At 46.9% G+C, this 13,650-nt stretch overlaps 1 protein-coding gene across 1 annotated transcript in view; it reads left to right on the forward strand.

The window, feature by feature from the left end:
• The first annotated feature begins 1,590 nt into the window (after window positions 1–1,590).
• TGFBI (transforming growth factor beta induced) overlaps window positions 1,591–13,650 on the forward strand; it is a 32,938-nt gene continuing 20,878 nt past the window's right edge. The window contains exons 1-2 of the mRNA XM_079144343.1: window positions 1,591–1,812; window positions 6,639–6,737. Coding sequence (XP_079000469.1) covers window positions 1,679–1,812; window positions 6,639–6,737 — 233 coding nt within the window. The 5' untranslated portion in view covers window positions 1,591–1,678. The remainder of the gene's footprint in view (window positions 1,813–6,638; window positions 6,738–13,650) is intronic.

The raw sequence follows: 13,650 nt of genomic DNA on the forward strand, positions 1-13,650 counted from the left end.
TCACTCACCTCTGCCTTCACATGCCCTCACTGCAGAATGACTCCCAGGTGTGAATCTCCAACCTGCATCCCTCACTAAAGGCCCAGATCCTTACATCCAGCTGCCCAGGGGATGCTCCATCTGGATGAGTCACAAGCGCCTCAAACTCAGTGTGCCTTAAACCATTTATCTTCTGGCAAACCTGCATTCTCCTCCAGGTCCCTCGTACTAAAACCGGCACCACTGTCCACCAAGATTCTCGGGCCAAAACGCCATGGTCATCCTTGACTCTTCTTTCTCCCCAACTCCATGTATGCAGCTCCTAGGTCTCCTGAGCATGTTACCTCCTAGACACCTCTCTTCCTCTCCATCTCTGCTACCACTGTTCAAGCTCTCACATAGTCCCCTCTTGGTCACCCGATTTTCCTGCCTCCCACCTTGCCTTATTTCATCTGGTCTTCTCAAAGCCTGTTCCTGACACCCACCGACCATGGCACTGGCTTGCTTCCCCATTACCTGTAGGACTCGGCTTGGGGTGGGCCCCGCTATACTCCTGCCTTCCACCCCTATCCTGGACTCCAATCCTCATGCTTCAGACAACTGGGTAACTTGTTTCCTAAATATATGCTTCATTTTGCCTGGTTAACTCCATTTCATCTTTCAGGCCTAAAAGTAGACGTCAGCTCCTGTCCAGGCCAGGTGCCTTCTCTGGACTCCCAAAGCCTAAGTTACTCCTCTCTGTACCACTCTGTTGGCTTGACTGTGAGCTTCTTTGGAAGAACTGGGTCTCATTCACACAATCATCTTTGTCTCCCCAGGGCTAGCAATGCCAGGTAACTGATGGGTGATTAATAAGGGCTGGAGTGAGTACTTACTTCATTTGCATAATTGCTCTGACCATTTGCTTAATTGCTCTGAGCTCCTTCAGGGCAAGAATCTTGCCTTTTCCATCTCTTTGAATCTTTATCTGGCACATAATGCTGCAGAGATGTTCGTTGACAGATAGATGAATAAGGTGAGGACTCCACCCTTCCCCAGGTTTCCAAGAGCAGCTTAGTGCCCAAGGTAACCTGCCCCACATTTTAAGGCTCTGTCAACCAGAAGATTTACTCCCATCCGTGTTTCTATTATCATGACTGGAGTATCTGGAACACAGAGGCCAGTCTGATGGGCCGCAGCGTTGTGGGAATCAGCACAGCCCCCTCCCCTTTCCTGCAGTGTTTGTAACCTGATCATTGAGGCATCTTAGGACTCAGGACATGGAGCACCCAAGGGAGGAACAAAGTTTGAGGCGGGCCTCAGAGACAGTGACCCCTCACTCCCAATGTCCCCACTTGGAAGAAGCCAAGGAGCCTCCCGCAGGACCTGCACACTTGGTGCCCAAGGGCCAATTGACTAGCGAGGAGACGGAGGGGGGCCTGAGAGGAGGGCTGGGCAGCGCAGGAGAGAGCAGAGAGGAAAGTGATCTGTGTGCGGAGGGGGAGTAGTGGGTGCGGATCGCAGCCCCGGGCGCGCGGGTTGGGAGGCGCCAGCAGCCCGCCCTCCCCACGCCGGCCGACCGGCTTCCCCGCCCCTCGTGGCCGCTCCCTCGGCTCGCCGCTTACTTAACCTGGCGCGGGCAGCGGGGCGCTCTCACTTCCCCGGAGCAGCCCTCTGGCGCGTCGTTCCGTCGGTCAGTCGGTGCGCGTCCTCCCTCTCCATGGAGCTCCTTGTGCGGCTGCTGGTCCTTGCCCTGGCGCTGGCCCTGGGTCCCGCCGTGACCCTGGCGGGTCCAGCCAAGTCACCTTATCAGCTGGTGCTGCAGCACAGCCGGCTCCGGGGCCGCCAGCACGGGTAAGCCAACCCGAGGGACGAGTCTCCAGGCTCGGAACGCACGCCGCTGGGGATATCAAAGAGGGCAGAGAGCAGGGGACAAAGCCCGAAAGAAAAGCAGGCAACGTGCAGCGCTGAGACCAGTCCTGCATTCGGTGGAGGGAGGGAGGTGCAGGATGATGGAGGGAAGCCCTCGCAGGACGTATTGTAGTGGAAGAGTGTGGGGGAGCTGACCAGTGACCCCCGACACAGGACAAGAGCATGGGACAGCTGGCGCTTTCAGTTTCTCCTCCCAGGCATAGATAGTAGGGGGCGTGGGCACCTTTCTGACCAGAATCATCGTGGGAAGGTGCCCAAGGCAGAGTGGAAGCCCAACAGCCATGCACATAGCCGGCCCAGCTAGGTCATTGTCCAGTGACTCCAGACATGAGACTGGGGCTACGCCAGGTAGCATAGGTGCCTCAAGCTCTGCACCTGGTCATGCCCTGTACTCACCATGTGACACCAGGCAGTGCTTTCTGGGCACGGAAGAGACAGTGTGGCATCTCCCCCTGCCCCACACAGAAATGAAGAGTATTATTCACCTAGCTTTCATGCAGGGGTGGGAAAACTGAGTCCCCAGAGGACACAAGACCTTCCCACAATCCTCTGGTATGTATTGGAGCCAGGATTAGTTTGACTTAAAGCAAATCCTGAGTTTGTAACCATGGGGCATTGTAACTGCCAGTATTCCTTTGAGTCATGGAAGATGTCTTTGCTTTAGGAGGCAGACCCAGGTGAAAGATCTGACCTGGTAAAGATCCAGGCACAGACCCATGCAAAGCTGGGCAATATTTCTACATCCTTCCAAAGTAGGCCATGTGGGCTTCGCACATTGCCAGGCTTTACTGTGGGTTTCAGGGAGTCCTCAGGGGAGGACCAGATGCTATTGAATCTGGCATTGACATTATAGGCAATGCCAGCCCTCTAAGGGTCTGGCCAGATCTGTACTCCGATGAAAACTCACCGTTGAAGGTGATAAAGTTAATTTTGTAGGCCCCAGTAAACACCTTGGCGCCCCATACCTGGGCATACTATACAGGGTTGATATGGGATGCCCCTTTTAGAGTGCAGTAACCCTTGTTTCCTCCTTGGCTTTGTGTCCTCACTTGGCCTTTTGGGTGCTCAGGGATTTGGGGGAAAATGGCTCTTGGGGGCAAGTTTATCTTGTCTGCAGAATGAAATCAAGCCACAGCTTCAACAGGCTCCTGGAAGAAGGAGAGCATTGGGGATGTCCTGGAGTCTTTAGGGAAGTGGGAGACCACCTTTGACTTAGGCCATGTGCAAAAGGGTGAGAGAGCAGGTTAGAAAGATATGGGGGATATGAGGCCTCAGTGTCAAAATGTGATAACTGGCATTTTAATTTTATTTATTTATTTATTCTTGGTACTGAGGATTTAACCCAGGGATGCTATACCACTGAGCTAAATCCCCAACCCTTTTAATTTTAATTTTGAGACAGGGTCTCACTACGTTGCTCACTAAGTTGTTGAAGCTGGCTTTGAACTTGTGATCCTCCTGCCTCAGCCTCCCAAGCCACTGAAATTACAGGCCTGGCATTTTTATTCTCTCTCCCCCAGCTCACCTTTAGTCCTTCTGCCTTTCTTGTGTTTTGTTTGGGTGCCACAATCTGTTCCTCCTGCCTTTTAACCACGAAGTCAAGAGAAGATCCCCATAGTGTGCCCCGCTTGCATTGTCTCCCAGAATGGCATTTCTGTACCCAGTGAAGGGTCCCCAAAGACACTGAGGGTGCGACACCAAGAACCTAGTAAACCTGCTTCCCTTCAGAGGCCAGAAAAGACACTGACAGGCTGGAAAATGTTTTTTTTTTTTTTTTTTTTTTAATGCAGATTTTTTTTTTTTTTTTGAGTTTCAAATATTAGATCAATTTCCCTGCCATACCCCTGCAGGCGAATCCTCTTGATTAACTTCTTGCAGTGCAGTTGGGAAAACCCATAGTAGTCTGTGATGGGCACAATGATAAGAAGTTACATGAGTACTGCCTCCCCAGTAAAATCTGGATGCACATGTGCATGAACCATGACAAAGTGGTTGCAGGCACGGTTGCATTTACCCTGATCTAACTGTCCCTTAAAAATACCACGGGACTGCCTGGCCCTGCACACATGGGTGTGGCACCCTGCACAAATGGATAACCCTGTTCAAGTTCCAACCCTTTATTCAAAGTGAGAACTGGTGAAAAGGGAAGAAAAACTTTTCTGCTAGTTTAAGGAAATGGAGAATGCTCCAGGATGTGAGGGACAAAACGGTCACTGTTTGGCTCACAGGCAGCATTTTCTCCCTACCACCCCTTTTGTGTTCAACTTCCCCACAGCACAGTGAGATCTCTTGTCACATTCCCATTTTACAGATAGTGAGAGTGATTTCATCTGAACATAGAAAACTTTTGGGAGGGTAGTCTCTGTAATGTGGTCTCTTGACTTCCAGGTATATCTTTTGCAATGGGAGGGGGGAAATGCTACCAAAAGAGAAGTTAGAAATGCAACCACACTTCCAAACATCAAAAATCAAAAATTGGACTGAACTTCCTAAAGCACTTGGTTTTTCAAGTTCAAGTTGAAGAGCAGCACTGTTATGCTTGAGGCAGAAGGCCCAGAAATGGCTTGCTCTTTTTGATTGTACTACATCATAAATTTCCTGTGTACACAGCTCAAACACGCCTGATATGAGAGGGTCACTGCAGTCCCCAACTGTTGTGCCTGTCACTAAGGGCAGCAGCAGTGGACTCTACCTCTGCAGAGGAATGTTGGAACCATATTCACAAAAAGCACTCTGAAGATTGGCCAAATGCCTACAGAAAGTTGCAAGGAATCCATCAACACTAATTATTTCCTGCTTGGTCAGATAGGAGAACTTGGGGAATTATTCAATGATAAGTAAGACTTACGGCTGGAGTGTGGCTGGCTGGGAGTCTTCAGGGGTTACTTAGGGACTAATTCAAGCATCAAACAGGGAAGCAAAGTGTTTAGAAATCTGTTGGGGGCTGGGGACATTTGGTGAGACCCTGTTGGGAATAAGGAACCCCCGCCTGCCCTCCTGCTGACTTGTGATCTTCTGTCCAGCCTTAGCTCCTCTCCCCATCAGGTTGTCACATTAGTTCCCTAATACTCACTTTGCCTCTGTGACACATTCACCTTTGCCTATTGAACAAAAATGTGGACAAGAGGTGATGGTCATGTGGTAGAAGAGACAGGGCAAAAAAGTGAACATTCACCCAATAACCTAAATATTTAAGAGCTGACTAAGTTCTAGCAGTTCAAATAGTGAGATGGTAGGTATAGCTCTCACTGCAAAATCAGTGTTTTCCTGCAAATATCATGCATATCAAAGGATACCTGTGGATTACATTTTTAAAGTCACAAAGAAATTGATATTGAAGAAAATTGTCCACCCTTTGGATCACCCCTGAAGCTCTCTCAGCACTGGGGTCTTGTGAAAGCTCTAAGTTGTAGTTTCTATGGTTTGTCTGATTTATGATTCAGTCAGATGAACTGCCTGATTTATGATTCAGTCAGATGAACTCCCATCATCTCCCCTCCCAATTGTAACCATGAAGCCACCAGCAGCTTCCTTACCCCAGGGGTTCCTAATGGTTTGAGCACAGTTTGGACTGGGAGATGGTATAATATAATAAAAGATTATTCTAACCTTCTTCTACATCTGACTGGGTGCCAGAGTCCATCCAGAATGTCAAAGATAGAAAGATGCAGAGGGGTTTTTTTTTTAGGGAGTTATTGGGGATTGAACATGGAGAACTCAGCCACTGAGCCACATCCCCAGCCCTATTTTGTATTTTATTTAGAGATAGGGTCTCAATGAGTTACTTAGCACCTCACTTTTGCTGAGGCTGGCTTTGAACTTGCGATCCTCCTGTCTCAGCCTCCCTAGCTGCTGGGATTTCAGGCAGACACCACCACATGCAGCTCCCTCAGGGTTCTTTTGAAGGTAGCTGGAGAAAAGTGACATCCATGGCAAATCAGTTATAGGGTTTCTGGTAACTAGCATCCAAATGAGCTGCATCTCAGGTCAGAGGATGTAAAGAGGAGTGTCACATGGGGCAGTGGAGGAAGGCTTTTTGGGAGAACTGGAAATCAAGCTGAGGACTAAGTAACTGACAACTGAAAGTTAAATGGGAGAACACCCCCTGTTTTGGTCCTAACATCAGGTGGCCATGCACCCTCATTTACAGGGTTGTCACTCTGGGTGAGTCCTTTCTTGGGAGACAGGTCTAGACACTGAGTATATCTGTATGTGGAGCTAACTGGGAGGTGCTGGGATATTCCCCTTTGACTGCAGAGCCTGTGACAGATACTGGGATGTCAAGTGTGGGCTCAGGGTTGAGTATAGATGCAGAAAACAGCTGGAATGTCTTTCAAAAGCTGCTTTGCTTAGGAAACATATCACTTTGACTTTGCTCTTTTTCTCAATCTATAGCATGTAATCTAAAACATTTAAATGCCTTTATTTACACTGGTCCATTGCCCATGCCAAGGAGAGTTACATGAAATTATATCATTGTGCCAAGGAGAGTTACATGACGTTATATCAATGTGTAAGATAGAAAAACAATTTTTTATTTGATGGAAAACTTTCATGGAGACTGATAGGAATCTGAGTAGACAGGTCCAAAGCCTACGTCATAACCTCCCTGCTGCTAAGACTGAAATGGCTATCACTCTTGCATCTCTGGACAGTTCTGATGAGCTGGGAAGACCTACATGATGTGATGGACATCAAGGTAGGTGGTGGACATGCTGACCTTACTAACACTGTGATTTTGTTTCTAGCCCCAATGTGTGTGCTGTGCAGAAGCTCATTGGCACCAACAAGAAGTATTTCACCAACTGCAAGCAGTGGTACCAGAGGAAAATCTGTGGTAAATCAACGTGAGTATCTGTAATTATCCAAGACCACCAGCCACCTAGGAGGCCACATTGCATGTGTGTCAGCTGCAGGTACCCCCGGGGCTGGGCCAGCCACCCTCTAAAAGGTCAGGCTGCCTAAAGAATCATGAAGATTCATGTACAAACGTGTCAGGGAATGTGTTTGGGGAGTGGCATTTTTAGGAAGCTGACCAATTTTGTTTTGCATTTTTAAGACTGCTGACAACACTTGGATACATTGTTCAGGGCTGATTTGAGATTGCAAGAAGCATAAAATTGTATGTGTATGTGTGTCTAAATCTTCACCAAATGATTCAAATATTCCACGGAGAGGCCACCAGCATGTTACTCAGGGAAAGAAAATCTGTTGGTGAACTGATGTGAAAGCCCATTCTTACTCTGTTGTCCTAAGGTAAACACCTCAAGAAGATTTAGATTTATGTACCCCTGATGAAATGGCCCCACATGTTAAGACAAGCTCAGACCCTGTCTCTGCCAATTAACATTGACAGAATTTATCTTTAGAATGCTCAGCTGTCTTATTTGTAAACTGGAAATAATGAAAGACCTGCTTTATGGTTTTGTTATGAGGATTAAATGAAATAATGTACATAAGAGAACAAATATGGTGGCTGGCACATAGTAACTGCTCAATAAATACTAGCTCCTATTATCATTACCCTAGAGTTTGCAAATTAGACCACACAAACAGAAGGAAAAGTGGTAACAGGTTGTGGTCCGGTGCAGTTACTATAGGGCTTATTGGTATCTCTATCGCACAAAAGGAGGCAGTCTTCCCCCACACTGCCCAGCACCTGGTGGAAACAGAGTAGTGTGCATGTTTTAACAGAATTCTGGGGAAACGTAATCTGTTTGGACACTAACTGTCAGCAGATGTCAAAGCTGGCTTTCTTCAACATATAGAAAGATGTGCTGTGCAAAACCTCCTGAGCCACTTGTGGGAGTCTGACCTTCCTCTTATCTACATAATAGGAAGATAGAGAGACTCTAAGCCACTATCCTGGACTTTTTCCACTGTTAGGGATTTTAAAATTTATTTCTTTGATGTTGCTTTCAAGTAATCATCACCTTCAGCTTAATAATTAATTAAAAGAAAGGGAAATGCTCTTTCCCTAAATGTACAGGGATATAAATATCCCAATGTGTGGCCCTGATTATGTGAGGCAATTATCAATCCTAGTCTGGATCAAGTGAATTAGGAATCACAGCAGAAATGGAGAGAGCTACCACTCTCTGGAGCCTGTCTAAGGCAGGTCTGTGGCAGCTGGCTCCCTGCCTGATGACAGTCTAGCCTCAAATCTAAGAGGTGCGTGACTTAGAAGGACACACCCCACAGTTTCAGTGAACAGAAGTTCAATAATTTTTCCAGTTTTGAACAAAACAAGATTATGTAAATTCTATGGCTAGCCTATCCTTCCCTGATACCCAAATTAAAAAAATAATAATAATAATGCGGGGTGTGGTGGGACACACCGATAGTCTCAACAACTTGGGAGGCTGAGATAGAAAGATTGTAAGTTTGAAACCAGCCTGAGCAATTTAGTGAGACCCTGTCTCAAAATAAAAAATAAAAAGGACTGGAGGTGTATCTCAATGGTAGAGGAACCCCGAGTTCAAAAATAATAATACCCCTAGTACCAACTGATTTTTTTCATATGTGTGCATTATCTACTCAAGCAATTAATTACTCTATTAAACACAAAGCCTGGCCCCACATAATTACTTCTTGGAAGGTAACTAAAGCACCTGTGCCAAGAGAACAGCTCTTCTCCATTTCAAAGCTCTGGGTTTCATAGAGGTCATATTTTTGTTAGTTGAAGTTTCTCTAAAAATATTCACCCACTTGTGATGGCAAGCTTGCCACAGGGAGGCATCTGCCATGCCATTTTGGGTGCCACCCGGTTGCCCAACTGGTTAACAGTAGCTTGATGACTTTCCTCGGCCGCTCAGGGCTGACACTGATGGAGGATGAGTCACGTTGGCTTATTGGCTCTTACCACCCGCCTCTTTCTGTGTGTGTGTGCCAGGACAAGGCACAAGCAGTAGAGCTATGTGTTGACAAACACTTGTGGCAATAACCTTGCCCTCTGGGGCAGGTTTGGCTTTGAGAACGTGGTGAGCAAGTGGAGCAGTACCCTCACTCTAGTCAGCATGGAGGAGAGCCCAGGAATGGAGAAAAGGAAAATGTGTGGGGGATGGTCTCATGAAATCAAAGGGAAAGGATGTTCACATTCAGCTCTTGAATGTAACTATTGCTCTGAGTAGCTTCAAAAAAGAGGAAATGAGGAGAGAAAAACAAGAGTCGTTGTAAAATTTCATGATCCAGGACAAGAGAGGCCCTTCCTGGAACATCACGTGCAGCATCAGAAAGGTGGAGCTGACTTGGAAAAGAACCAGCAAAGTCAGAGAGGAAAAGAGGAAGAGGTTGAACTCACTTCTGTTGTCCCCCAAAGCTAAGGGCAGTTTTGCAGGGAACTTGTTTATCTAGGACCAAGACCCCTGAGGATGATGCCATCTGACCACTGTGAATTAAGTGCTATGGCTACAGGGAGTGGGAGTGCATGCTGGCTGGAATTGATGTCATCCTGGGGAAAGTAGGTCCCTAGTGCATTTAGTTGGGTAAGGAACCAAGTGGGACATGGTGGTTGCAGTAAAGAAAACCATCTTAGAGTGGTCTTCTAAGTCTGGCCCTTTCCCCAGCAAGACCCCAGAGAGGAGGCTGAAGCAGACAGGTATGTTGGAATGAAAGAGAGCAAATTGGATTGGAGGCCAACACAGGTCATCAAGGGGCCTAAGACCAGAAGGAAAATTTGAACTTGAAAGCAAATAAGCAGCACCAAGATCCAAGCTTGGGGAGAAGACTGTGGTGTGAGTTCACACAGAGACACAGGGACAGGCCTGGTGAAGCAGGACCCTGCAGCCACTTGTCTACAGCTGGGAGGGTTTGGACTTCACCTCCCCGAGGGGAGAGGACAGCACACTCAGTTCTGTCCTCCTCAGGGGAAGCTGCCATGTCTTCAGACAAGAGTTTTTCTGCATTTCTGAAGAGAGAAGAATGTGAGACTTGGGTACTATGTGTCAAGCCAACATACACATTTTATTACAAGATGTAGTTACCACTGGGCTCCTACCTAGGGACTTGAGTACCTTCTATACCTTAGAAACTCACTTTAGCTTTTATTTCAGATCCTAAGGAACACCAGAGTGATAAAATCATCAATCAAAAAGGGTTATGGGAAGTAAACATCATCCTCCTCTCTGATTTCAGGCCCTGGTTTGATTGGTAGCCATAAAATTCTTACATGTGGCAGCTTGAACAAAGGTGCAGGAAATTGTGGTCAGGAGCCTGGCTGTCTCTCTGCTGGCCTTTTTGTGTGTGAGCCCTGGAGAGAGGGAGATCTGTTTAACAGCTAAGCCAGAACAGACGTCATGGGGATGTCATAGACATAGCAGGAGCTCAGACATCATGAATGTGACACAGGGAGGCAGCTGGCAGGTAGGGATGGCAACTCTCCATTCCAAAATCTTGAAATTGTTCCATCAGCAACACATTTCACAAGTGCAGAAGCAGTTCTCTGGAACCAAGATGGGCTGGCAGAATACTGCTGTTTTTCTAGTAGCAAGTGTTGCTTTGCCCAGGGGCTAAATTGTAATACTTGTTCAGCACTGTCTTAGGCTTAGAGATGACACCTTTACTAAAGCCAGCCAGGACAAGGTTGAGCTTTTCCATCAGGTGGCAGGTCTGTTTTCAGTAGATTTTATTCTAAATAGGGCACTCCGAGACATCTGACATGAAACTGGAAAAGAGCCATTCATTTTCTCTTTTCTGTACCCCATAACCTTCACCCCAAAGGAAAAAGAAGAGGATGGTGAGAAGCCATCTAGGCTGTCCCCAAGCCCACCCCAGTACTTTTTCATATTCCCCTGACAACCAGCTAGGACTTCATGGATGATCTGCTCCAAATAAGGGAAATTGGACATATACCAAAAACATATCTGTTGAGCAGTCCTTCTTGAAGATTCTAGAACATTCTGTAAATTAGGAGGCTGCTTAGCTGATTTGAAATTTTGTGCCACTGAGAACTTACATGAATCACCTATTTTCTTCTGGGGATAAAAGCCCTGGGAAAGGTAGAAAAATTACCCCTAAAGATGTTCACATCCTAATCTGCAAACCTATAAAGATGTTCTCTTACATGGACAAAGGGACTTTGCAGCTGTGGTTAAGTCAAGGATCTTGAGAGTGGGGAGCCTTATCCTGGATTATTTGGTGAATCCAATGTAGTCATCAGAGTTCTTATCAGAGGGAGATGGAAGGTTCAAATCAGAGATGTTGTGGAAAGTTGGGGTGATATGACAACAAGCATGCAGCAGCCTCTGGAAGCTGGGAATGGAAAGGATGGAGTTTCTAAATGCCTCTGGAAGGAATGCAACCTTTGCTTTAGCCCCATGAGGCTGATTAGTGGCTCTAACCTCCAGAATTAACATAATAAATTTGTATTGTTTTAAACCACTACATTTGTGGATATTTGTTACAGTAAGCTCTGGGAAACTAATAGAGGCCTTCTTTCTACCCATGTATTATGGGGAATTTATTTATTACAATGTGATTTGATCAGTGGACTCACTGTAGGATATTGCTTTGCATAAAGTTATTATTCTAGCTTCTACTTTAAAGTCTACGCCTGAAATGTTTTGTTTTAGAGGATGCTCAACAACTGAGCACTTAGTGGACATCAGGCATCTGTTAAGTGCTTCTCGTATGCAAGCTCATTCACTTATCACACTGTATGAGCTAATAGAATGTGATCTTAGCCCATTTGTAGATAGGGAGACTGAGGCCCAACAAGCCTAAGCATCCTGCTCAGAGTCATCTGCTGGTAAATGGGGCAGTTCTGTCCACTATATTGTGCCACTCCCAGGGAGAATCAAGCCTAGCAGCTAGTGTCAGGGAAGGAATACAAGTGAGCATTCCTGTAGGACCTGGGTGAACTGCCCAGGTCTCTCTCTCCAGCCCTGAAAGCTGTGTTTGTGGTCCCAGAGACAAAACCTCCTCAGGATCAGAGAAGCCCTTTTGCCCCAAAGACACTCCCAATCTGTTGGTCTTGCTGATCCTTTGCTGCAAGAGGCCTCCTCAAAAGCCCTCATCAGATGATGGGCATGGGACCTGAGAAGACAATCAGCATCCAGGAGTCCCCAAAATGTCCTCCTACACCACACACAAATTACCACAATTGCATACACTCATTTTCTGAAGTCTTCATCCTAATCACTAACCAGGCTGCTGAATTCCTGTGGTGGTGGAAGCCTTTGCTGGTGGAAGGTGGGTTAGAACAATCCCTGAATTTTTATTGTGGACCTTAAGAATCAGCTGAGCTGCCTTTACAAGGCCAGAAGTGTAGAAAAAAGTGAACCACTTCAGGCAGGCAGTCTGTGGGGCATCCCGATGTCTAGACACTGTGACTCTGTGTTTGCTCTGCAATTCCTGTTGGAAACTACGGCCCAGTGAATAGTTTACCTTCCGTCACAGGAGTCTGGCTCTCAGGCTCTGCTCCTTGCTCCATCTATTCCATGAGTCTAGTTAATTCCTGGGCATTTATGGCCAGTAAAGCACACTGGGGAGAGAGTGATTGTTTTAACTTCATATTAACTGTGGAAAATTGCTTTGGGGAGAGAAATACTGGTCCTTTCCTCTGTCCAGGTCTGTGTAAAATGTTGGAGGGGGATGGAGGAGAGCTTCTCAAGAATCCTTAAACCTAGACCCTGTGTAGATACTATCTTTTTGTCCCATTCCTTCAAATAACCTTCTAACCCTGACACCTTGACTCACTTTCTTCTGCAGCTTGTTCTGTCCTAAGAAACTGGAACCAGATAACTTGTTGCCTTGAAGAGTTTGCTTTTTCTGACCTGAGGTTTTTAGTTATTAGAGACTGTTTCTGGTTAAAGAGAAATCAGGAGCAGAACAGTTTTGGCTGATGAAATTCAGAGACCAGGAATTTGGTCCTTGATGTTTAGGGACACCTAAGAATGGCAGGGGATGCAGAGGAGAGGCTCCTGCTGGTTTCTGTCCTTCTCTGTGTTCATCCTAGAGGGATGGCATCAGACCCAGGCTTCTGCTTCTCTGTGTTCTCCCCAGATCCCACATGGAGTAGCACACTGGGCACAGGGAGGGTGGGAGAAGATGCTGTGGAGATCAGCAGCCCAGAAATCTCTAGTAAGGATTATCCCAGTGAGCCATTTTCTAGGTCTACAGCCTGTAGCTGCCCTCTGCTTCTCTGGAAACAGGAAGGAAAGGGTCATTATTGTTGGGACGGCTGGAGCAAGGAGACTTGTAGCTGTAGAATCATCTAAAGTCATAAGCCTGCCATGCCAGACTGAGAGGTCCCGCCTCCACTTGCACATACAGAGAGGGCAGAGGAGAGGGAGGCAAGCAAGGCAAGAGGATGAGGAAGAAGCTGCTGAGAGCTGTGCTCAGTTCACCAGAAAAAGATTTTGCCTCGGGGGAGGCTTTGCAGCCTCAGAAACTGAGTCTCTGCTGTGGGGAACTTGCTGCAAAAGCCATGTGTATGTGACAGCAGGGTGCGGTCCAGCAGCCATGAGACACGGGTGCAGAGAGCCCACCTGAAGAGGCACAGGAGTGCTGATGGGAGTGAACCTTAACCACTTTGCAGACACAACTGTGCCCTCCAGATGTCCGTGTCTGATCAGTATGCTTTTCCCAAATGTGTGCATTGTCAAGAGCAATGGAAAAGGAGTCAGACTTGGCACAATGTGAGGAGGGCCCTAGGCCTTCCTCAACCCACCTGCCCTGTTAAGAGGCCCCTTCACCCCTCAGAGCTTTCTTCTTATTTCATCCTGTTAACCCACCCCTTGCTGAGACTGTTCTTCTCAGCTC

This window comes from Sciurus vulgaris (genome assembly GCF_902686455.1).
Source record: "Sciurus vulgaris genome assembly, chromosome: 6".
NCBI lineage: Eukaryota > Metazoa > Chordata > Mammalia > Rodentia > Sciuridae > Sciurus > Sciurus vulgaris.